Source organism: Euleptes europaea, chromosome 6, assembly GCF_029931775.1.
Source record: "Euleptes europaea isolate rEulEur1 chromosome 6, rEulEur1.hap1, whole genome shotgun sequence".
NCBI lineage: Eukaryota > Metazoa > Chordata > Lepidosauria > Squamata > Sphaerodactylidae > Euleptes > Euleptes europaea.
In genome coordinates this window covers 27,184,928-27,211,969 of record NC_079317.1, presented here as the reverse complement: position 1 = coordinate 27,211,969, position 27,042 = coordinate 27,184,928, and the positions used below count along the sequence as shown (strand labels likewise).

Here is a 27,042-nt window from a genome sequence, read left to right as displayed (position 1 = left end):
TCAAAGTGGGGCACCATGAGCAGACTTTGGATGGTAAAAGAACGTGTATTTCATGAGTGCAAAGCAATGCTACAGAGAGGACTGTTGATTACCCTGTGACATCTGAAATTTTTTTTCCTAGTAATTATGTTTTTTGTTTGTTTGTGATCAAGGTCGAATTCCAGAGTACTTCAGATGCCAGTGACACTTATGACACTCAAGAAAGTAAGATCTCCAGTGGTCAGACAGCAGGATAAGGATAAAGAGTATGAAGCAGTCTGCAATGGGGGAAATCAAGACAGGAATAACACAACTGTGTGGCCTGGTAGAGAATCAAAAGAAAGAACAAACCACAATATAGAAGTCTCGGGTAACCCTTAGTCTCTGTCACACTCAGTGTCCATTTCTCTCACCTTGTGGTGCTATGTGAAAAGCATCCTTCAGTTTTCTTTCAGGAACAAATTTCCACTGAAAAACAGAATGATCTGCTCCACCAATAGAAATAACCCACTGATAATCATGTGACCATCTGACATTTGTCACATGTGCTGAATGACCAAGATATTTTTTAAACTTGGCTCCTGCAAAAAAAAAAAAAAAAAAAATTATGTATCAAATGATGTTTTATTTTACTTAAAACATTTCTATGCTGCCTTTCCACCCAAACAGGTTCCCCAAGGTAGTGAACATCAAATTATTTCAACATTAAAACAACATTTAAAATAAAGTATGTATAAAATAATTCAATAAAAATATATAAGCACATAACACTAAAACCAGGGAAGAAAGCCAATAACAGTTATTGGGAGTGCAAAACAAGTCTTCACCTACTGGCGAAAGACAATAATACAAAATCTTGGGTTTTTAAAAGATGCATTAATTAGACAGCACAATGCAGAATATCTTTTATATCAATTTAGCCAGCTAAAAGTTTATTATGCTACTTTGCCAAACTGTGAAATCACTGGGAAGAGCTAAGGGAGCAATCCGAAATAAGTCTACTCAGAAGTAAGCCCCATTTTATTCAGTGGGGCTTACTCCTAGAAAAGTGCTCTTAGGACTCCAGCCTAAACCAATCAAATGTTTTTATTTGAATCATAAACAGTGGTTCATTTATTACTTTCCAGGAAGAGATTTCAGTCTGGGTTCTTGCCCACCCTTATTCATCTCTCCCCAACTCCTTTACTGAACAAAAACAAAAAAATCCCACTATCTGGGTCCACGATGCTAATTTGAATATAGAATCTCCTTGATACTGCAATATTTCTTACCTAAAGCACAAGCTAAGGTCATGAATGCTAAAATTCAATATTATTTATTTATTTATTTAGTGATTTCTACCCCGCCTTCTATCCTCGGCCGAGGCCGGGCTCAGGGCACTAAGAGTCTCAAAACAACATATAATATAATAAAACCATAAAATACAATCAACCTTAACATTATAAAAACTGTTCCAATCATTAATCAGTTAAATAAATAAACAAGAGGCACCCATCATGGGAGCATAGGACTGCAGTTGGCATGGAAGAGCAGTCAAGGCCCTAGGGTTGCCAAGTCCCTCTTCGCCACCGGCGGGAGGTTTTTGGGGTGGAGCCTGAGGAGGGTGGGGTTTGGGGAGGGCTAGGCTTACCAGGCCCCTCCTCTGCTCCGGCAGGAGCTATGATGCTGTGGGTGCGACCCTCAGGTGGTCGGCGGGCAGAGGGGCTAATTGCCAGGGGGTTGCCCGCCACCACCGGGCACCTGGCAACCCTAGGGAGGGCCATAGAGTCCAATTGCCAAAGCGACCATTTTCTCCAGGGGAACTGATCTCTATCGGCTGGAGATCAGTTGTAACAGCAGGAGATCTCCAGCTAGTACCTGGAGGTTGGCAACCCTACAGGATCCCCAAAATTTAAGTTGGCACATCACAGGGGAAGGGGGGAGGGAGGCCAGCTCTGATGATAAACCCTTGCTGCCCTCAACTACAGGCCTGGCAGAATATCTCTGTCTTAAAGGCCCTGCGGAATTCTTTAAGGTTCCTCAGGGCCCTGGTCTCACTAGCAAGGGAATTCCACCAGGCCAGGGCAGAAAAAGCTGTAGCCCTAGTTGGGGACAGCCGGACACTCTTTGGGCCAGGCACCACCAGTAAGTTGTTGTTTGAGGAGCGTAGAGCTCTCTGGGGGGCATACCGGGAGAGACGGTCCCACAGATACAATGGCCCCAGATCATATAAGGCTTTAAATGTTAAAACAGCACCTTGAACCTGATCGGTGTTCCAGCTGGAGCCAGTGCAGTTGACATAGCACTGGCTGAATATGGGGCCTCAGTGGAGTCCCCATAAGGACCCTTACTGCGGCATTCTGTACAAGCTGGAGTTTCCCGGTCAGTCTTGAGGGCAGATTCCATTATTTAAGCAAAATGGTGGAATCCGAAGAACTGTACAATTCATGTAATTGGGAATACTTTCTGCTTGTGTTTCTCAAACAACAACTCTCCAAGAAATATGGCGAGCTGATTTTAAAATTCAGGGGATCCCCAAAAGTAGTTTGCGATATCACATGGAAGCCAGCAGTTTAAATGGGGAGGGGGGTTAAATACGGTGAGGGGAAAAAGTATTTGATCCCCTGCTGAATTTACCCGTTTGCCCTCTGACGAAGAAATGACCAGTCCATAATTTTAATGGTAGGTTTATTGTAGCTGTGAGAGACAGAATAACAACAGGAAAAACCCCAGAAGACAGAAGTCCGAGATTGATGTGCATTATAATGAGTGAAATAAGTATTTGATCCCCTATCAACCAGCCAGATTAGGGTTAGGGTTCTGCTGTTGACAGAAGCAATCAATCCATCAGATTCCAAACTAGCCACCGTGACCAAGACCAAAGAGCTGTCCAAGGATGTCAGGGACAAGATTGTAGACCTGCACAAGGCTGGACTGGGCTACAAGACTATTGCCAAGCAGCTTGGTGAGAAGGTGACAACCCAACCCTAACTGTCAACCTCCCTCGGTCTGGGGCTCCATGCAAGATCTCATCTCATGGAGTTGCAATGATCATGAGAACGGTGATGAAGCAGCCCAGAACTACACGGGGGGAACTTGTCAATGATCTCAGGGAAGCTGGGACCATAGTCACCATGAAAACAGTTGGTAACACACTACGCAGTGAAGGACTGAGATCTTGCAGAGCCCACAAGGTCCCCTTGCTCAAGACAGCACATGTACAGGCCCGTCTGCAGTTTGCCAATGCATATCTGAATGACCCAGAGGAGAACTGGGTGAAAGTGTTGTGGTCAGATGAGACCAAAATCGAGCTCTTTGGCATCAACTCAACTCGCCGTGTTTGGAGGAGGAGGAATGCTGCCTACGACCCCAAGAACACCATCCCCACCGTCAAACATGGAGGGGGACATATTATGCTTTGGGGGTGTTTTTCTGCTAAGGGGACAGGACACCTTCACCGCATCAAAGGGACGATGGACGGGACCATGTATCATCAAATCTTGGGTGAGCACCTCCTTCCCTTAGCTAGGGCATTGAAAATGGGTCGAAGATGGGTATTCCAGCATGACAATGACCCAAAACACATGGCCAAGGCAACAAAGGAGTGGCTCAAGAAGAAGCACATTAAGGTCCTGGAGTGGCCTAGCCAGTCTCCAGACCTTAATCCCATCGAAAATCTGTGGAGGGAGCTGAAGGTTCGAGTAGCTACACATCAGCCTCGAAATCTTACTGACTTGGAGAGGATCTGCAAAGAGTGGGACAAAGTACCTCCTGAGATGTGTGCAAACCTGGTGGCTGCCTACAAGAAACGTCTGACCTCTGTAATTGCCAACAAGGGTTTTGCCACCAAGTACTAAGTCATCTTTTGCAAATTTAGCAGGGGATCAAATACTTTTCCCCCTCACTGTATTCTACTGGGCATGGCCCAGCATTTAGACACATTTAAACTAGCTCTTTTGATCCCACTCTTAATTATTAAATTTTCAAGCTTAAAAAAATTCTCTGCTTTCCATATGTGTAAAACCCATTATTAATTAAATCCAATGCCCAAACAGAAAAGTTACCTTTTCTTAAACAAGGATACCGAAACAGTTTCACTATTCCATAGTCATCAGCAGTAACTAAAACTTGGCCCATAAAATTTGCATCTACGGAATTGATATCATTAATATCTGAATATTTAGGCCATATTCCATTAACTTCAAGGCCTGAAATTGAGGTCCATGAAGCCCACTGGATACCTTTTAGTTCTTCTTTATTTGCCACTTCTTTTCCACCTAATCATAAAAGACACAGCTTTTAATCGTTCATGTCATGATTACATTCATTGTTTTAATTGTCTGGGGGGAAAATAATGCACCACTTTAGAGTGGTTTATAAACACAACTTTTCTAAGCAGCTTCCCATTTCTTCAGGTGCACGAATTCAAGTTTGTGACTGAGATTTTTAGTTTTTTATTACTGTTGATTTGTTTCTATAGTTTATAATGTAAAGTGTCTGCTATTCCTGTTTGGATAGAAACACCAGATATAACATAAAATTAATGAATAAATAAACCAATTATTGGGATGGAACATAAGTTTGTAATTTATATTCATGACCTGAAGTAAAAAGTTAGATAAACTTAGTAGATAATGTGAGAACTAAAGGAAATGTAATAAATATCCTGACAAAGTGGGAGAGGAGTAGAACATATATAGTATATCTGTGGTTAGACTAAGGTGTCACAAGATTTTTTATATTGATAGGCCGAAATGGCTATCCTTTTGCAAGATACCACTGCCCTACCCAAAATTCAGTGCAATAATAAAAGCGCAGAAATGTGTAATCTTTATGCATTACTGACAGTTCCAGCATTCTGACTCTTTTTCATGCACTAAAGCTAAACTGTCATATTCAGATAGGAAGACAGTTGAAGTGCAAACCTATTTCTACAGAGAAGGATAACAGGGTGCCATGCCTAGTGGGGACTGGTTTGGAGAGGAAATACTGGCCACAACCACTGCAACAAGAATGTGTTATAAAAGCATTTGGCAACCCAAACATCAAGATTTCTGCCTATATTCACACATGAATAAAATCTCACCAGGCATTCTGTAAAATAGCCTTTTCCCGCTGCCATCATTGGTTTGCAAATATTTACTGTCCAATGACCAGTCCATATGAGTGATGAAACTTGTGGATCCAGCACACTCTCCAACCTTTTTGTACCGCTGAACAACACCATAAATATCAACAGAGCTGTCATTGGAGCCAACTGCAAGGAAATTTCCATCAGGGGAATATTTTAATTCATGTATCGCTTCTTTTCTATCTTTAATATGAACAACCTCTGTCATATCTCTGCAACACAGAAAAAGAAAAATATCAGATGGTTAAGACTATAGGTAAAGATATTTAGGGAGCAATCCTAAGGAGGTCTACTCAGAAGCAAGTCCCACTTTATTCAATGAGGTTTACTCCCAGGAACATGCTCTTAGGATTGCACTATTAATTTCATTGTGTTTTATACCTAGCTCTCTGCCATTTTCCATGTTCACACATACAGGTCTTATACTCCTTATCAAGAAGACACTCTACTTCTAAAAAGCTAGAAGACAATACCCAGTTTCAAGTTGAGGCATCTAAAGGTTAATAAGGAAGTCTTCATACGTGTGCACTTACCTGTCTGGGAGACCAAAATAAGGTAAAGAGTCTCTCAATTTGCAAAATAAAAAATGGATTTGATCCTACTGATGCCCTACTAGCAGAAACATTATTTCCTCACTTTCCCCCTCCCCTAAGTTGCCCTCTAAGCTCCAAGAGAGCATTGTGGGAGGTCAGGGGACTCTCACTGACGAAAGCCCCAGTTTGAGGAAGGTGCATTGACAAGGAAAATCAGGAGAGAACATCCCTCTTCTATTTTCCATCAGCAGATCACTTGTAGGATCCAGCCATTGCTTGTGAACAGGGCCCAAAGATATGGGGGGAAATTAGTACACTTTACTAGGCTGGGGTTGGGGTCAGGAGGACTGGTGCAGACTGCAAGCTCATTACCAGGATATGCTTTCTTTGGGAGCAATTCTAAACTGGTCTACTTGGAAGTAAGTCCCTTTTTATTCAATAGGGCTTACTCTCAGGAAAGTGTTCTAAGGCTTGTAGCCTTAGCTACATTTCAGAAATAAAAGAGAATGTGTTTTCATGAAGAGGCCAGGGTCATGTATGTTTGGGGGAGGGGGGAATGTGGGCCAGGTTTGTAGTGGGCTTGGGTCCTGTTCATGCAGAATTCCCCCAACTACCAGATAAATCCACAAAAACCAGCTGTCTACAGCAGCACTAGCCTTGTGGGTACCACACAAATACATCACAGGGGTCTAAACGGAAGGATGGATTTGGCAATAATGCCATGCAGCAATGCCAGGTAGAAGGCAGAACTTTGCCTGTGAAAATAAACTTTTACCAGCATGCTGTTACACTTTTTAAACGCAGTGTATCAGTGTGACATAACTAATCTGAAATAATTAGTTGGTTTTTTGGTTTATTTTTGTTTAATAGTCTCTAATTTATAAACATACCTAACTCGAAGTACTGTGAAAGAACCATCTTTCATTCCAAGTGCAAGATGAATTCCATCAGTACTAACAGCTGCACAACGAATTGGTTCTTCCATATTGCACCGTGCAATCAGTGCATGGTCTATAAGGCTCCATATTCTACAAGAAAAGTATTCAGTATAAACATTGTAAAGAAATAGTATTATCTTTAAAAAATTCCATGAGGAAGCCTATGTCTTATCTTCATGAGCTTCCTGTATCCAGGACTGGACCCAGGGCCAAAGTCCCCAAAACATCCCTGAAAATTGTACAGTAATTATTGAACAATATTGCTGGTTGTGCAGCAAACTGGTAATCTAATTGCTGCTGCTTAATTTTTGTCAAGATCACAATAAGATGAATTATTTTTTTCTATTCACCGCATCACACAATAAAAATCATTCTGGTGTGGCCATTTTCCATGGCAATCCAATGACCACTTCACTAGTTGTGACATCACCTTTAATGTAGATTCGGATCACCACAAAAGCAGAGATGATTTGGGGTGGAATGGCTGCATTTCTACATAGAACCTGAATGGATGTGGTGGGAATATGTGCTATAAAACTTTAGTTATATGATCAAGTGCTCCAATCATATATAACACAATGATGCACATAAGTTTATGACCAACCGCTTCCAATGTATATACATCTCATATGGATGTGTCAGGATCAACAACTGCTACTTTAAATAAAGTGATAAACTACACAATCCACACCTTTTTCATTTCTCAACATAGTGATTGCCGATACATGGAAAGCACTGTGCATTTTCATTGCAGAGGACAAATTTTTTCAAAAGTTGTCGTCTTTCAGTAGGACATCTGTCCTCCTGAAATGGCAATTTTCACATCAAAATCTGAATGCCATGAATATTCAACATTGCCCTATTGCTAACCACTTCTGTGGTTTAGTAAGAATTAGGATCAGATGCAAGCAAGGCAACATTTTCCAATAAAAAATCGTTATTCACTATAAAGAAAGCAGAATGTGATGCAAAAAAGAACACATATTTTGATTACCTGTACCTTCTTTTCAAGTGTTTATCTGAACATTCAGAATGATGGACTTTGCACCAGTGAAAAAATCTAGGGATTGTTTTAAGGTATGCAAGTCCTTCCCTTCAGAGGCATAATCTTGATTGTGCATGCCTGAGGGGGAGGAGTTGCCTCTTCCTGCTCAGTTCTTCCCCAAAAGATACTACAGAGCTAAGAACAGCTGTTACAAGGAAGGCAGGCAAATCATTTGAATATATAGATGACCACTGAAGAGGAACTGAGAAGGAAAACACAGTTCCTCCACCTTGGGCATGTTCAATCTAGACTGTTTCTCTGAAGGAAAAGGATTTTCACACCTACACTCCAGTGTAAAAAATTTCTGAATCTAAGCAGGCACAAAGCCTATCAGGGTGATGCACAGAAACCACGAAACAATAACAAAGTACTGTATTGTACAAGAGCACAAGAGACTAGGGTAGCTATTCAGGGTACAGTAACATTACTGATATCCAGAAACTTAGGATAAAACATGCAGAAGTGCTTCCTTGATTTAAATATATCTGTACATGCTGGGTTATATACTTAAGTCTGAATTTAAATAGGTAAACTAGGAAGTTTTGATTAAAAAATTCAGCTCAACTGAAAACCAGATGACTTACTTGTAATTAATAAATATATTTAATAGTTCTATCTATCATATTTTTATCCCACCTTTCCTTCAAGGAGTTCAGGGTGGTGATGTTCTCCTTTCCTCTATTTTACAAAAGGAATCGTACAAAATTCCATATAGTCACTTTCCCTACCCTTCCAAAACCCTTGTCTTCTTCCAATTCAGTGTAATTTTTGATGCCATACATATTTTTGTAAGCTGCCTTGAGTTCTTCAGGGGTAAAATAGAATATGTGAAGTAAATAAATAAAATTATATCAAAACTTGGGGGGGCATACATAAGAAAGAATGAACGTCACATAAAAGTCACAAATCAATTTGCATATGTAAACTCAATACACGGTTATACATCTCTTTTGAGGATCCAAATGAGCTAACCTGACTGATCGATCATCACTTCCAGTCATGGCCAGTGGTTTTGTAGGATGAACTGCCAGGGCCCAAAGCTCTCCTTCACAGTGCCCTTGCATGATAAGAAAAGGCTTATTGCGTTCGTGCACCACAATCTCGAAAATTTCACTGTCTTGTGTTCCGACTAGAATGTGATCTCCTCGCCAGCAAACACTTCTCACAGACAGACCTGCAACAAGTAAATGTACTGCTATGTTTAATTCACAAAATAATAAAGCACAGAGGCATTCATACAGTTTCCCCTGTGTGATATCCTCTCTCTTCCTGGGTATTTTAAAAGTCCGCTGAGGCCCTGCTTTGGGCACCTCCTTTTGCAAGACTGGCATCCACTAGAGCTGTGGTCTTTTCTGTGGAACGAATGCCTATTGCTGTGGAATCCTTTTCCTGAGAAAATGCATTTGGCCCTATTGCTTGACTCTTGTAGGGAGTTGACAAAATTATTCTACTAGGCATTTAGGACAGATTTTGAGGTTACAGATATTTGGCTTGCTTATTTCACTAATTTTATTGCTTGTTTTGTAATTTGTATTGTTTTTAGGCTGCAAACCAGTTTGAGAACTGACTTTGAAAGGATGTATACAAATTTAATTATACAATACATATATAAATAATAAACAGTTACTGTGAAACAGTTCAAGGTGTTATGCATCATATTCCAGAAGAATATATAAGAAAATTAATGAAATAAGGCTACAATCTTATGCACACTTGGGAGTAAGCCTCGATTAGAACTTTTGCTGCTGCATGAAAGGATGTGCTGGTTGGGTCTGTAAACAGGGTCTACCCTTGGCATCCCCTCCCACACCCTTGGCATCCCCTCCCACACTCTGGTAGGCCCCCAGTTCTGTAGTTTACCAGGGAAATAAACAGACTGGGAGATTACTAGAGCATCATTGGCAGAAGACTTGAGATAAATCAGAGACAGGCACATGGTATTTTTTAGAAAGCAGCTGTACAGAAGTTTTAGATGACAAAGCACCTTGGTGAATTTTGTTTCTAGATTTTGATTTAAGTTTTAATCTATATTTTTGCTGTTTGACTTTTTTTACTGTTTAACCCTTTAAAAACATACCTTGGGTCCCACACTACTGGGAGAAAGAGTTGTGCCAGAGAGCCAGCGTGGTATAGTGGTTAAGAGTGGTGGACTCTAATCTGGAGAACCAGGTTTGATTCTCCGCTCCTCCACATGAAGCCTGCTGGGTGACCTTGGGCCAGTCACAGTTCTTTGAGAACTCTCTCATCCCCATCTACCTCACAAGGTGCCTGTTGTGGGGAGGAGGAGTGAAGGCAGTTGTAAGCAGCTTTGGGACTCCTTACAGTAGAGAAAAGGCGGGGTATGAAAACCAACCCTTCTTCTTCTAGATGCATGCCCACCTCAGAGAATGGCATGACTCTGCTATCCCTATCCAGGTATCCATTACCACAGGCACCTGCTCACATGTTATACAGAGAATACATACACCACATATTGTTCTGGGGACTTCAAGGCAATATAGACATGTGGGTAGGGTCTCCTTGTATCCCGTAACCAAAACAGCCTGGTTGTAGAGGGAACTGGAAGCCCCCTATTCCATCACCATCAAAACTATGTACATTATCCTACAGCCCCCAGCAAAAACACAGGATCTTTCCCCATTGAACACTGTGCCCCCTGCTCTCTGCACACACAGGACAGAATCATATCTTTACTATGTCCTTTTTCTTACTTTAAAAAAACTTCTTCATTGGATTGTTTTAATGGTTTAACCATCTTTTGTTCTATTATTTTAGCTGTAAGCTGCTTCAACTAGGTTCTTGAAAAGGAGGGCATATAAATTTCCCAAATAAATAAAGTCATTAAAATAATAAGGTACTTTTACTTTTACCTTTATACCCCTGGTCTGTTTCCCTGAGATCAATCACAGTAATTGGTTTAAAAGTTAAATCCCAGAGGCGAACACAGCCATCCCTGCCACCAGTGGCAAAGCCTTCTTCACATGCATTCATGCTGAAAATTCCTGCCTAAAGGGGGGAAAAGAATACATTTAACTATATGCAAGCATGATTATGCAAACAATTGTTCAAGAGTCACAATGTGTAGCCATCAAACTGTAAAAAGCACTGTATGTTTATATAAACAGCAAATCTCTTGTGTTTTAGGAAGGCATTAACATTAAAAAAACTACATACAACTCTATCCAGGTTTTCTAGGAAAAGCTGCCAGTGCATTTTCCCATACCCCAAACTTCAATCAGCTCCATCTGATCACTGCAATTACACAGATGAACCAGTAAGTGCCAAACAAATGTCCAAGTCCTTTTAATACTAGTCTGGGAACGATCAATGTAGCATATGACCTGGATGATTTAAAACATTTTCTTCATTTAGTTAGCTTAATTTAACGAATATCAAACATTTTCACCCTGTGTAATCACTGGATGAATAGGCTAATCACAAATCCACTACTGGCAGTCTTCCAGCAGTGGCCGGACAAACACTTGTCAGGGATGCTTTAAGCTGATCCTACAGGGGGTTGGACTACATGGCCCTTTCCAACTCTATGATTGTACTGGAGAAACACATTAATGCAGTTGCTAAAAATTCTTTCTTCCAACTCAGCCTAGCCTGAAAAATGGCCCCTTATCTTGATACGGATGATCTTGATATGGCTGATCTGGACACTTGGGTCCACACCACAGTAACATCGAGAATAAACCATCACAATGGTACATTGGCCTCCCCTCAAAATCAATTCAGAAACTCCAGTTGGTGCAGAATGCCATAGCTCAACTATTATCGGGAGCTAATGGTGCATGCATATTACTACCATCCTGCAGGCATTTCACTGGCTGCCCATCAGTTACTGAGCTCTATTTAAGGTATTAGCTATCACATACAAAGCCCTTCATGGCCTTGGACACTCATATCTGTGAGACCATATCTCCTCCTAGGCTCCACCATGACAGCTTCACTCATCGGAGCAGGGTCTTCTGCAAGTGCCAACCTGCAAATGGGCAAAGTCAACAACTCCCATACACATGCCTTCTCAATTGTGGCTCCCACCTTGTGGAATGGCCTGCCTGAGGAGGTCAGGAAGGCTCTCACTCTCATGGTTTTCCACAAACTGCAAGATTAAATTATTCAAGAGGGATTTTCTACACAGGCAAAAGATTTGAACTGTACTAAATGATTCACAAAGTTGCTTAGAAAAATTAGGGAATGTGCTCTATACTACTGTGTATAGCTTGCTGAAACTTGGATCTTACTATGGAATTTTGCATCAGTTAATGTGCCAATTTAATACTTATGCTTTGCTTCAGTTCTGTTTTTAGACTTCTGTTTGGTTCTACGGCCCTAATCCTATTCCACTGTCTATTAAATGTCCCAGCCATCAATTGTATTGACTCACCCTCTGTAATCCACCTTAAATCCAAGTGGGAAAGACGGAGTATAAATAACGTAAATGGATAAATAATTGTGGCAGCCTATGAAGCCCCCATGGAAATAGAGAAAAAATGCATATTAGGATATTATTCCACAATTTGCACTTCTATTAGGTAAAATGTTTTACCTAATATTAGGTGAAATGTTCACTCATTTGCTAGAGAGTTAGTGTCCAATTAGTTGACATTTATTTTTGTACCACAGTCTTCTTTATACTAAAGCATTCTCTGGCCTCCATTGTGTTGCCTGCCCGTATACAGCTGCATAGTGCTATCACCCACCCACCCCAAGTTATCTTTTGTCAAAGCTAAACAGAACACATTCTCCATTTATGTTATCATTTTATTTTCTCTTACTTGCACCTGTTCCAGCTTAAATTCCCCCTTACATTCTGAAATATTAATCTAGCTCTATAAATGTTGTGAGCATGTACACAGAGCTGTGGATAAAGAACCGACAAGAAGGACTGTTACCCCAAATCTAAGTGCTAATAATTTAATTTAAATAATCCTGGTTGGTACTTGAAGACAGAGCAAAAAAAATGGGTGCTATGTGCTGGCTCACAACTGGGTTAGAACACTCGTTTAAGTTTGCTATATTGTTTCCACTTATATTTAATTAAAAGTTGGTGAAGCAACATGGCAGGGTGATGTTTTATACAGGGTGCTTGTTATCTGACCTCAGCTTTGGCTTCAATCCACACAACTTGAGTATTCACCTTGGTTAAAGAATACTGAAATAAATTATTCAGCCGCTAAGAAGGTGTATTATATACATTTCCCATGTAAAGTCCTACCAGCACAACCTCGCATCCTTAATAGTTTAAATATATGTTTGCAAGCATGCTGTTCCTGAAATTTGTCAAATTTTTGAAATTCTGAATGAAAAAAGAATCTGTAAATTGCTATGCAACCTATCAGTGTCTTCAGCCCATGGTTTGGCACTCTCAGATGGGTTGTGAAACCCCTCCTGAGCTGCCTTTTTTTGTTGCTGTCATTTGGAAGGAAGTGCTACATAGAGAGCACTTCTGCCTCTCTTTATACGCATGCTGAGAACAGCAGCAGGATAGTGAGGCAAAGTCATGCCAAGGTGGTGAAGATTCCTCTAATTCTTGACTTGTTTCTCACTTGGGTGGTAGTTTTTGTCCCCATCTCTTTTGTCCTGCTACACAGGATTCTGATCTTGACATCGGTGAGTTCATAATAACTCTGCTTCCCCCTCTTCTTGTCACATGACTGGTCTGACATGGTTTCCATTCACATATTTTCTGCTTAGTGGTTTCCGGGTCTGGAAAGACTGAAGATGACTGCTATCCGCTAATCTTTATCTTGGTTAAGTACTAGTGGACAGTTATTCATGCAAGTTTAAGTTACTGCAATTTGGTATAAATGGGGTTGCTTTTGAAGACTGTCTTGAAGGTTCTAGTGCAGAATGTAACAGAGCAATAGAATCTGCATAGACTTTCCTTAGCCTTTCAGCACAATTCAAAGTCACTGTTCACCTCGAAAGCCCTAAACAGCTCAGGCAGGGAATGCTCAATAGACTATCTTCTCCCTACATCTGTTTCCATGAATTGAGCTTTACTGTGTAACAACTGCCATTGTTTACAAATCTGACAACATTTGAAGTCTTTATTACAGCAGTCCAGTATTTTGACCCAAAATGGTTAAAGAACTCATATGTGTTTCTTGGAGATTCTCAAGCCTTTGCTTTATTGATGGAGGGCCAAGGTCACCTACAGCTATCACTGCCAAGCTGGCCAATGGCCCCTCAGGATAAATAAAAGGTGAATAAAAGGTAAAGGTAGTCCCCTGTGCAAGCACCGGGTCGTTACTGACCCATGGGGTGACGTCACAGAATAGGAGCTGGTAAAATCTGTTGCTGGTTACGGATAGAAGAAAGGAAATCCATAGGAGGCATAAAGCAAGAAAACTGGGTTATGTGATTGTGCTAGTGTGGGAAGATCATTAAGAGCTATATACTAGCTTCTGACCATTGCTGAATAAGCAGGAAGCCTAGCCATGACCCCTAAGCCTGTACGTAGCACACACAGTAAAGAGCTTGCTGGCTTGAGAACTCTAAGAAGACCTGCAAAAATTACAGATACTTGATATTTTACCACACACTCCTCAGTTCCTAAAACATTTAGCTTACTATGAAATTTCTAAGGGTTTTTATAGAGTAGTGTTTCTGTCATTACTCCTGTGAATTTAGAAGGCATCGTCCATTCATTCTTTTGTTTTATAGGTCAAAGGGTATGATGTAATGAGCATCAGCTTCTTCTAATAACCACAGTAAGGCTTGGGAAATGGCTAGCTGACATATGAACAAGATCCAAGAATAGTGTCTGTATGGAACACAAGAAGCTGCCAGTATAATGGAGAGGTGTGAGTATTGTAAAAGCATTTGGAAGATGTGCCATGGGAGGTTGCTGAAACATCTTGAGCCAGTCACTATCTCTCAGCCTAGCCTATCCCATAGGGTTGTTCTGAAGATAAAATGGAAGAGGGAGAACAATGCTGTATGCCACTTTGGGTCCCGATTGGGAAGAAAAGCAGGGTATAAACAGCCAAACAAACAAATAAATAATACTGAGTTCAACTGTTGGTTTATCAGATCAGTATTATCTACGCTGAGTAGTAGTGGCTTTTCAGGATCTCAAGCAGGGGTCTTTTACCTCACCAACTACCTGATCGTTTTAACTGGAAATGGTGGGGCTTGAACCTGAGACCTTCTGAACACAGAGCAGATGCCCTACCACTGAGCCACAGCCCCACCCCTGCTTAGAAGACGAGGTAGAAGATCCTGTAAGGAAAAGCAGATATAAACCTGATACATAAAATGACACCATGTGGTTCCCTCCATAAAGTACACAAAGATGTTCTATTGAAGACCTCATGGAATAAATCAAGAGGAATCTTTGCTTTGTCTGAGGGCTGAGGCATTAAAAGCAATACATTGATGACCACATGATTTCTGCCCAACTTCTCTGCATGCATATTCATCCTGAACTTCACCCAGAACAGATTCTGGAGCTGCAAATGTGGAACCTTCCTTCCTGACCACTAATGCACACAGATTCCAGCGACTCCAGAAAAATAGTTCCAGACATCAATGTGAAGGACTGATCTGCAGCACAAACTGTTGTAATTTCTCTAGCTTCTATTATACTCAGCTTGAATTTGTGAAATGCTCTACCACAAGTGAAAGTGTATCTTTTGGTTCAAACTGCAAGCAAAAACTCCCTGTAATAGGTTAACTGGAATGCATTCAGTTTAAAATATACGTATCTCACAAAGCCAAAAATTCTTTAAAATTTCATTCATTGTATTGAAAGACTACTTACAGCATGTGCTCCTTGTATGGTTCGTACAAGGTTGATTCCTTTCCATACATATATATCTCCATTAAGTGCACCAGAATATGTTACTTCATCTCTGGAACAGGCGAGGCACAATATAGTTTGGAGATCACCAGTCTTACCAAAAACACCACGCTTCGGTGTTAATGAATTGCCACATAAACTCCAGAACTGCAAAACAAAGTAATTTTGTTGACAGCGTTCATGCAAAATGTTTTAAATAATTCAAAGTTTCAGGATGGAACTAGATGTAGATGTGTGGCTGTCGCTGAAAACAGCAAATCCACATCTCTTTCTCTTACTTTTCTCTATAGACTGAAGTAAGCCAACAGTGTGATGTGGATGTTACCATGCTTAAAGTTTTTCTGCCTCTGCACCACTTCACAAGTAGATGCTTGTGGAGACAGGGAAGCTCGGATCATAATAATGTCACATCACAGTAGATATCATGACAGTAGCAAGATGAAGGGCTGCTATTAATGGCAGCGGCCACATCTCTTTCATTTATTCATTTACTTTGGTTATCATTCACCTTTCTTGTTGAGACTCAAGGTGGATTACAGACTTATAAAAGACAATGCAATAATACTGGATTACACAAATTAAAGAACAATGAAATAGAAACAGTATAATACATCACATAAACTGGATTTCACAGTTACAGGATGCGGCACTACAGACAGTATAATACATCCCCTTAAGCAACACAGTATGGAGAAGGAAAAGAATGTTGCCTAAGAATTCCAAACGTAATTACAATTAAAGCTTTACTATACCATCAAGTCACAGCTTATTTATGGCAACCCTGCAGGGTTTTCAAGGCAAGAGACCTTTGGAGGTGGTTTGTCATTGCCTGCCTCTGCGTCACAACCTTGGTATTCCTTGGAGGTCTTCCATCCAAATACTAGCCAGGGTCAGGGCTGAGTGTGTAACTGGCCCAAGATCACCCAGTAAGCTTCCATGACGCAAGTGGGGATTTGAACCTGGGTTTCCCACATCCTTAACACTTTAACCACTACACCACACACACACACACACACACACACACACACACACACACACTACCTATGCGAAATGCGAAAATAAAATATAGAAATTGCCTCCTGCAGAATTGTTTTACTACATCAGGGCTCATATTCAGCCTCTCCCCCCACCCCCACTCCCATCCATTAGTACTACAAAAAGCAGACTTACATCTCATTCTTATGCACATTTACTTGGGGGAGGGTGTCACTATTTTCAAGGAAGGGTCCACAGGACTACAACTTTAGGCTGCAATTCTAAACTACCGGTAAGCATACTGTCCAGAAAATGTCCATACAAATTCAGTGGGGCTTGCTTCTGAGAAAATATTTTTGGGATTCAGCAGTTAGGCTGCAATCCTATGGCTCAATAAACTTAATTAAATCTCACTGAAAGTATTGTGTCTAACTTCTGAGTTAACATGGCAAGGGCTGGGCTGTAAATCATGCATAACAAGAAACCGCCATAGTATAGGCAAGCCATATTGTTACCAAAGTTCCAAATTATTTAGACTTTAAAATAAATAATGTAGTTGCTTCGATCACTGAGCCTATATAATGCTATGTAAGGAGTAACTATTGAAACCGCAATGTAATAAGAAGAAAAAGAGGGAACAAGAACAGGATGAAGCTTTAGTTAATTAAATACTATTTAAATGGACACCATTATTCAATTATCAGATGTGAAATTAATATTTCTGTATAAGGACAGATATTTGCATATGAAAAACCATTCAAATTGTGACACTCCTAGAACTGCAACAGTAGTCTTAGTAGATATAGAAAAATCTACCAACTATCTGGATAAAATAATTTTATAGATTCACAAAATATACTATTAAGCACGCCCTTCTGCACAATAATAGGAAAGTATTCCAGCAAGCTGTGCTGAAACAAGTTTCATCAGACAGCCTTGTACAGAGACAAAGTCACTGGCTTAGAGATCCTAAAATCCACTTTTGTGAGTGTAAGCACTTACGCTAACTAGCACATGACAGGGGAGAAAAACCAGTGCCCCAACCCCACCCCGTGACAGCTCCCTGTGTTGTGCCACATTCTGTACCAGTGGGTCCCCCAACCCTCTGGAGCAGCTTTTCAAAGTAGAGAAAAGGGCTCTGACTGGGGGAGGGAGGTAGAATGGAACTGGAGACCTACACACCCAACAGGAAGAACTTCTGCTCACATCATCACAATTAAATCCTAGGCCAGGGGTATAATTTTTAAAACATTTTAGCATTTATTGCTTTAGTGGGGAGAAAAACCCAAACATAGCATGTTTTAGAGTTATGCTAAAATTCTATTTTGTAATTGATAGGTTGTGACAGGATTCCGAGTCTTGTATAAATTTTTTGATGAAAAATGCTGCAGCATCAACAAAACAGCCTTTCTGCATTTTAGCATAGATGGGATGGTGAACAGCTATCAAGCTAATGGAACTCCCTCAATTAAAGTATGCAACAGTTTAAAACAAAATTGCATTCTACCTAGCCAAAATGTTTGGCCAGTATACATTCTGTCCACAAGTACAGTGCAAAACTTCAGAGCACTCAGCTACAATGTTACAAATTTAACACATAATCTGTCCTGTGGTGCATAAATATAAATACTAAAACGAGACAGGAAATCATTGGAAATAATTTGTGAACAAAACCAGGAGGAAAGTAACTTTATTTAACTTTAACTTTATTTAAAAAAGTAACTTTATTTAAAAATTCCATACTGCATTTCTTTCCATAGCTGGAAACTCAGGGCAGCTAATCAAGTTTTCAAAAATTACAAAAATACGATAAAATCTGCTTAGGACGGCACTGTTTGCTATTCTGTCCCAGCTGCCTGGCCTTCTACCAGCTATCAACATAGTATGAGACTAGATCACTCAAACCAGGAGAAGCATGAAATCCATCAGTGCCACGTCTGAGCTGCAAGGCTGACCGGGTTCTGACAAGACAATCAATTACTTTCATGAACACTTCTTTAGCTGGGGGTAAGATTCTTTGCTGTATCATGTTCTGAACAGTGGGCTGCCAAGGGATCTATTTCAGCAATATCTTAGTGTATACGTAGGCATTTGCCAGGGCATCTCCCTATCACTGTGACCAATGTCCTCCTTTGTTATAAGATAGACTGCACAATAATTTAACAGGAAAGTATCCTTATTAACTCCAGGTTATTAACTCTAGGCATTAACCATTCATTACCACTTTGTATCTTGACTGCCAACATTAGGAAGAGCCACAGGAGAGGTAATGATCAGATGTAACTAGGCTAAGTGGGGATGCATTTGTTGCTGACTACAGTCCAGAGCTGGCTAGTGATCCTTCCTGACCTCAATTACAGTCTTTAGTGCTCAATTTTCAAGAATGTTACCTCTAGACCAGAGATACGCTATCTCCAATTGTTGTTTTGAGAGGCACACATACATCCAGTTTCTTGCTATCTTGCTTAACTAACAGGTATTATTTTAATAAATCTGAAACTACCAGGGCACAGTTCTGAAAAGAATATACTTTTTATAGAAATGCCACATTTTTCTTTTTAACTTTGGTGGAGTTGCCAGATGTATCCTTAGCAATTCAAGTTAGATTCTAGTATCTGAAAACAGTTTTCTGTCAAATAGGTGAAATGATTAACAACTTCTGCTATCTTCCCTGTACTTCAGTTTCCTGTTACTTTTAGTTTTTATCTTTTCATAGTAATCACAAAACAAAAGCTGGGTACTCTGTTAGGAAATCTTTGGATATCTTTCTGCACTGTTATGCTGTCCTCTAGTTAGATCAATTTTTAAAGTTATAAATTTAAAAAGTTTAAAAGTTGATTGAACAATATTTAAGGAAGTAACCAAAGGTACAGAATAACAGCACTGAAGACACATCATTATTGTGTCAATTTGGATGTAACATATAACAGCCCCAACTTCCAGGTCTAGTCAAATCAGTGTTCTCAAACAAAAATGCCTGATTCACACATGATATTTTTCCTATATAATCTGTATGTAGGAAAAAAATCTACACCTTTGCATATCACATTGTGTGAAAGCTAGAACACTGTCCATGGTTGGGAGTCACCTGCAGTCCAGATTCCAAAGTAAAATAATTTTTTTACCATTTTTAGACACAACACAGTACAAGTTTCTTTCCTACATGTTGATTATGTCAATAAAGGAAAAGTATTGTGTGTGAATTAGCCCTATGTGAATCTTAAATTAGTGTCAACAGAATTTCAAAAACAACACTGTGTACTGCAAGACTGTAAACAAAAATCAGATACTAAGGGCACAGAGAAAAGCATTTTCTGTGGTTCAACTTCACAATTACTGAACAACCTCCTACTTCAGGCTTGCCGAAGTCCAAGCGCAAGCATCTTTCTGAAGTGTTCTAAGACTTATCTGCTGGGGTTAATCTTTGAGATTCAGAGTTATCAGGAAAGGATGAAGATATTTAAATGAATTAGATAAAACTGTATTCTGTTTTGCTGGTTGGATTGTGGAATTTTTTTGTATTGGGGCGGGTAAGGTTATTTGTGTAAAGCACTCTAATCCAGCATGGGGCAGACTGTAAACCTAGCAGATAAGACAGACAGGCATCTGTTGAAAGATTCAATGGCTAACTGAATGATGACCTATCCTACAGATACAGAAACAACCCAGGCAGCAAATAAAACATCTACGTAGATCTCTCAGTATTGACCTTAGGACTAGTCCAATGCTGTGCAGAATATTTGAGAAGACCTTTCCAGATATGTTGAGGAATGGAACACTGGAAGTGTATAGCTTTTTCCATTAAGAAGTATGGGTTTTTATCAGAAAGATGCACGGTTGTAACATTGGAGGGAAGGGAGGCGGCAGCCAGGGACCAATCCATCATGTCTGGCCAACTGCAGCTAAGGTCTCTCCCCCACCACCTTCCAAAGGCAAATGCTGATACCACTGGAGAGAGGGATGATAGCAGTCCTGCCACCACAGAATTGAGGACTTTATGAGGCAACACTGAAATAACATCTGCTTCACAGTACCTCTTTGGGCAACAGAAAGCCAAGAAGATAACAGCTAGGTTCCAGACACAGTGACAGAAACACATGGATGAAAACTGTGTGACTGCACAGACTGACAGAAAATATAACTCAGAGCCTGTTTCTGGGATGGCTGGAAAGCAATCTTTTCATGGCAACTATAGCCTAAACAGACACAGCAGTTGTAACAGGAACATCTTTAGGACTGGAGAGAGGACACGGAAACATCTTGCCCTTTAGCTTTCTGGGGGCAGGAGCAAGGGTTATGTTACTAGTTTATTGTATTTTTTTGTGGATTTCATAAAAGTGGGGTAAAATATTTTAAATAAATGAATAAATAAATATGGCACTTGGATATTATAGGCTGAAAATTGCTGTTCAATGTATAAATTTGTCAAAATGATTTTAAAACAGACAAAAATATCAAATGGTCCTTACCTTAATGTGTTTTACACCACAGCTGACGAGTTTGTTTGGTTGGTACAAATCCCAAGAAATATCAAATATCTGGGGAGGGAAATGGTAGATAGTCAAAGTTGGTTCTGAAAATTGCTTTTCTATTAATCCGAACTATCCATAAACTGAGAAAGATAAAAAATGTGCATGAAGATGACAAAGTGAAATCTAAACATAAAGCTGTCCTATAAATATTTTTTCTATTAGAGAATTTCTCCAGTGATTCTAAAGCAACACTCATATCATCCATGGCATATATCTATTCACAGTACTATAGTTTATATAACATAATCTATAATATTTGGCACCGCGGTTTTAATTCATAGAAGCTTGATTATGACAGATTCCCTGTTCTAAACATATATTTAACTTCACCATAAGTATTATGATTCCAGAAACTTGTGAACATCTAAGGTAAGACCATTCTACTTTCAAATGATTTTCAGCTGTACTGATTATTTTCATGATAAATGAAGAATATCAAGGTGACTGTTTAAAAAAAATTAACTTGGATCCAGTGCAAGAATCATGTGAAAAATCAGCCACCCTGAACCAACACTGCTGAAGCTTCTAAGCCTGGCTTAGTGTCAACATGAGGAAGCAGGAGAGAGAGACAAAAAAGGTAAAAGATAGAAAGGGCATGAGATTCCCTCTCCATGAATCCCTGCAGGTCCCCCAATTGTACTACAGTAGTTAAGATGAAATTAATATAATAAAGGTACTTGACAACCCCAAAATAAGTACCAGAATCTAAAACGGACAAAAAAATTAAAGAATCAACCAAATAAGGATTAAGGGGGACTGAATGGTGTCACGGCTCAGTCTTTATCAGTATATGCCACTAAAATCAATTGGACTTTTCTCCTAACATTTATTTTTAACATTTATTTTACAGTCAGATGTTGATAGCTTTAGAAGACAATTAAATTAATAATCTATTATCCATGACATAGACGGTAAGTGGAATCTCTGCATCTAGAACAAGTATATCTCTCAGTACTGTGCTGCAGACAATCAACAGGGAAGGTCATTACCTTCACGATCTCCTTGAGAATAAACTTATGTGGATCTCATTATGAAAATCCAGAAGCATCATATGGTCTGATTCAGCAAGGCAAACCTTATGGTCTTAAATATTCAAGCTGAGAGATGAATAGCCATATATGACAAAAATGAAACTAAGTGAAGCAGCAAGGTCTTCATGTCCTAACATTGTAACAATCCTATGGTGAAATGCCAACTGTTGTATGTTTATTTCATTCCAATACCCACTGTGTTTTCAGCTATAAAATCTTATTTTACCTTTTTTAAACTATGTGTAATGTGCACTTCTAAAATATTAAGAAATATCTTGAAAACAATTTCATAAAATACATAAAGAAGTTGTAACTAGTAAAATCTCCAACTGTGCTATTTTTTTAAAAAAAATCATACCTACCCTGTCTGTATGACCAGGAGCCATAGATAACATTTTTCCTTTTCTCCAGTCCCACACACAGATTGTATTTTTTGAATCCAAACCTACTGAAACCAAACGCTGAAAATATCCAAAATATTAAAAAAGGAGTAAAAGATACTGGCATTCAAAATGTACTTTTTAAAAAACAAAATAGACATCACTTCAACTACAAGGCATTTTTTAAAAGTCAGCCATATACTACCATTGTCCTGAAGTCACTGGCCTGTTTCCAAAGGACCATGTGGGGAAATTGTGTTTGCATAACAAGGCTTCTGCCCCCTCCTGAAAGCACCTTCCACACTTCCTGATGGAGAGCTTCAGAAACTCTCAGAAGGAACCGTGGTTGATATGAAAAAATGAAATCCCTAATGCAGATGTAATGCCAGTTCCTTGCAATCTGTGTTTCAAAATCATGAGAATGACTTGGGAAACCGTGTTATGCATCTACTGGGTTGGAATATGGAAACATTTGTGCATGCCTAAGAAACTCTGAATTATGCCAAAAAGCTTTACTTGACAGAAAGGAAATGTACATTTTCTTATAGCATGGAAAAAGTGCCCAGTGAGTCTACTAGGTGGTACGCCAGTGTTTCTCTGAGACGCTCCTGGGGAGTACCACATCAGAGCTGTGCCCTTGCTGGGTTCTGGCATGGCAACACCACAGAGCAACTCCAGCACAAACCACTGAGCTGGCAGAGAAACGGGCAGACCCAGAGGTGTGGCAGGAGTTATGTCAGCTCCCTGAACCAACCCAGCCCTGGAACACCCTCCAGAACTGCCAGAAAGATGCCCCATCAAAAACCACAGTGTAGCCCATAGGAGTCCATAGAACAGGCGAGGCCAAGCGCCCTCCTACAGGCATGGTCCCACTCACAAGCCTCAACAGAGCACAGGATGCTGACTATAGCGGCAAACAATCACAGTCCTCCTCATTGGCAGCCAATCCCCCTTCCATGTACCCAATCACAGCCCCCCTCAGTACTACTTAATCGCCAGACAGGATGCCCCATGATTCAGTAGGTAGGACATATGACACAGGACTCTCTCTCAGAGGTCTTGCAATTCAGAGGCGGGAGAGGGCACTTAGAACCAATGAGGGAGCATATAGGACTAACAACTAAGGGAGAGAGCAAAGTCCATGCCTTCTGGCTAACATGTCTCATTTCAGAAATCTTACAGGTACCCCATCTCTTGAGGCTCAACCTAAAGGGAGGACTATGCATGGACAGGCAAGCAGGGCAGGGAATCCAGCTGTCCTGGCTCAAAAGTCTGCACCAGTCTCCCCCATACCAGTCGCACAAGGCTGGGCACCATCTTAACCATGCCAGCTCCCACACACAAGGCTAGCAGTGTATATGTGTATCAGTGTGACTCAAGCTGGGGCCACCTGGCATCATGCCCCATGTCATGCAATGGGGCATATGCCCAGGAAAGTGTACCCAGGAACATTGCCTATGATGGTGGGGGGCTTTCTGACCAGCAAGCCTCACTTACATGCATGCTGTGCTAGGGACAGCTCAGCCTGTCACCTCATGGTCCCCCCAGGGCAGCTTGCAAAGGCACAGGTGCCATACTGGACAGAGGAATCTGGCCTACCAATTCATTCATGATTTGCTGTTCAATAAAGTCAGGGGTGTTCTATAACTCTGTCCCTGTTTGTGATGGGATGAGACTTGGTTCGTGCCCCTCCCTGTCCAACCTTCTCCTCCTCATCTGCAACTTCCCCTTAGGGCTGCCCTTTCATTCGCCCAAGAAGGAGGACTCTGACTCAGGGATGCCCATGCTGGGATCACTGTTGCTGATTTTTCTGGAGCCAGTGGACTTCTGTTTTGTTCAACTGCAAAACACAGGAGGATGAAAGTGGCACCTTAAAGGCTGATCCCACATATTGGTCCCCACAACCTTCCCACACACACTCTCTGATAGATGTGTGCACCCTGCATGTGGAACAGGATGGTAGGTGGTCCAAGGGGGTATGTGGCTACTTTAGCATGAGGTGAAGGTCTCTGGGCCCGACACTCCTCTAATGCACAGTTGTCATCTGATAGGCCAGGCAGCTTGGTGGTGCAGGCACAGAGGACTCTGGGTGGATGCAAGGGATCTGCTGCCATGGGTGCAACATACAGGGGTTGTGGAACAGTGTCCCTGCCAAAATGATCTCTGAGGAGGCCATTACCTGGGCCGTCCCATTCCTTCTTCTGCAGTGTGCAAGGGAAAACATCAGCTCCAAGGTTTTTGCCTGCCTCTCACCCATCCCCATGTGGGGATCAAACTAGGACTCCTGTTCGTACTGTCCCAGGCCTTTTTTATTGAGCCATGCCTGTCTGTGCAATGGTCTCTGTCTGGCCCCATGTGGCTGGAGGTGATGTCAGGGGTGCAGTGGAGTGCCTAATGCCTGCTGGCATCCCTCCTTTGAACCTACTCTCCTGGCTTAGTGGTTAGGATGGATGCTTGGGGGCTGTGGGTTCATGCCTGGCCTGTCTTTTCTTGTTTTCCCATTTTTACTTTTTCAAAGTAAGGGGGTATATGGCTCAGAGCAGGGATGGCTGCATGTTGGCAGCACTGTGGCTGCCAGTCAGACTTTTACCAAGAAAAGGGTAAGTGTCTTGCTTGCCACACAGGTGCTCTTCCTCATCGGCTGGGGAGGAACTCAGGATATGTACCTCTAATTGGGATTGTGCTGTTGCTGGATCTTTCCTACCTGTATGCTACCTCTGGGGGGGGGAGTGATACTGAAGGGCAGTGTTAGGTCAGTGGGTGGTGATTGGCTGCACCTGTGAGTGCCACTTACAGGGGCATCATTGGCTGCCACTGTCTAATTGTCTGATATTGTTGAGTTTGATATAGACTCTGGCATGCTTACTATGCTGTCTGGGCCTTATGGAGGGGGGTGTTATTTCCCCATATGGAATGCCCATAAAGAACGGACTAGTGGCACTGGTTTTGCAGTGGCGGCTGGCCTCCACCACCAAAGCAGTTTTCAGGATTGTACTGCCCAAGAGCAAGAGGGGAAAAAATGTCTTATAAGACATTTTTTAAAAAAATGCCTGAATATCTTGTACAATTTGTTACAATGACTCAAGGGCATGCTTCATTGGTTGTTGTTACGAAATTGATTTCATAAAAATCAAAAGCCTCTCATATCTCTCTTTTCAGCCCTGTCTTTCCCCTCTTCTGTAAAAAAACTAATGATTTTCATTAGTTCCATGGAATTATCTGAATATTTATGAAGTCAGAAGTGGCTGAATCACACGTGAAGTAGTAGAACTACGCATAATGCCAAAATATATTAACGACATCCTTCTATATTACACAGTAGCCTATGATTTTTTGTATGCATGTCAACACATTTGCTATTTGCATACAGAAGCCTTTCTGAAACACATGTGTGTAGTGATTTCTGGTAGCGAGTTTCTAAAATACTACTGAAAAAGGCCCAAATTCAAAATTCATGAACTGTTGTAGAGTGAGTACACATTCAAAGCTGCCAAAACATAATACCCGTGTCAGCACATTTACTATAGTTTCTTTCTAGCTATTGGTTGTAGTTTCTTTCTAGCTATAGGATGGATCAACAAAAGTTCTAAAGTCAAACTATCAAAGGGTTTACCCATTTAGTGTTTTATAGACAAGATAAAATAACTGTTACCAAAGGAATTCATCTCAAAAGAAATAAGTACCTTCCTGAACACAGGAAAACTTACATGGCAATAACCTATTCTTAATTTTAAAATATTTCAAATGTAATCCAAATGTTTTACCACAAATAATCTACAAGAAGAAGTAGAAGAGTTGGTTTTTATACCCCGATTTTCTCTACCTTTAAGGAGTCTCAAACCAACTTACAATCACTTACAACTTACAACGTCCTCTCCCCAGACACCTTGTGAGGTAGGTGGGACTGAGAGCGGACAGAACTGTGACTAGCTCAAGGTCACCCAACAGGCTTTGTGTGTTGGAGTGGGGAACCAAACCCTGTTCTCCAGATTAGAGCCCACAGCTCTTAACCACTATATCACGCTGGCTCTGTACAGAAGGGCAAACTAATTTCAGTGATACAGAAACTTTGGATCCAGTCCAAAGTCAATATAATGTTAATTGGGGGCGGGGCAATACCTTTTACTGGGTGTACAAAATTAAATGATACTGTGCTGGCTTCTGAGGATAGGAATTATTCAGTTTTGCATTCCCTTTTTAAAAAAACCTGTCAGTTACTCTAACCTTTCATCTAAATTCTGCATTTAAATACGTTTAAACACAACATTTCCCATGTAATTCAGTTGAACAAAGCATACAATTTCAAAGTCTGGAAATGTTTTCTTACCTCAGAATTGCCTTTCTTCATGAGCTTCTGTGCCAGTCCAAATGTTTGGATATAGATCCTCCCTGCCAAGCAGATGGAAACAGTACACAAATCCTTTTTGGTAATGTCATTCCCTGTATACAAAGGGCTTGCCAATTCTGTTAGCTCCCACAACAATTTTGAAGACAGCCCACATTTCCTTAGGCAACATTTCATCTCATTATTAAACTTCCTATATTTCTTTTAAATGTAATTTATTCAAAGTTAAAACATTGTAACAAGTAGACTGATACTAATTTGAATAAAGGCTGGCATAGAGAATCTCAAAGAAAAAAGAGGGGGAAAATTCCCATTTTCTTATTGATCCTCTAGGCCAGTCTAGAAACCGGCAACCTTCCAA

General features: G+C 40.6%; 1 protein-coding gene across 5 annotated transcripts in view; it reads right to left on the bottom strand.

Moving 5' to 3' along the window:
• EML5 (EMAP like 5) overlaps positions 1-27,042 on the bottom strand; it is a 121,443-nt gene that overhangs the window by 75,315 nt on the left and 19,086 nt on the right. For 3 of the 5 annotated variants that reach the window (XM_056851056.1, XM_056851057.1, XM_056851058.1), the window contains exons 3-11: positions 22,319-22,417; positions 20,863-20,931; positions 15,380-15,565; positions 10,476-10,611; positions 8,578-8,779; positions 6,513-6,650; positions 5,045-5,301; positions 4,023-4,235; positions 393-560 (exon numbers count right to left, since the gene is read on the bottom strand). In XM_056851056.1, coding sequence (XP_056707034.1) covers positions 393-560; positions 4,023-4,235; positions 5,045-5,301; positions 6,513-6,650; positions 8,578-8,779; positions 10,476-10,611; positions 15,380-15,565; positions 20,863-20,931; positions 22,319-22,417 — 1,468 coding nt within the window. Of the gene's footprint in view, positions 1-392; positions 561-4,022; positions 4,236-5,044; positions 5,302-6,512; positions 6,651-8,577; positions 8,780-10,475; positions 10,612-13,160; positions 13,208-15,379; positions 15,566-20,862; positions 20,932-22,318; positions 22,418-26,663; positions 26,726-27,042 lie in introns of those variants that run through there. The other 2 variants (XM_056851059.1, XM_056851060.1) reach the window with 2 other exon arrangements.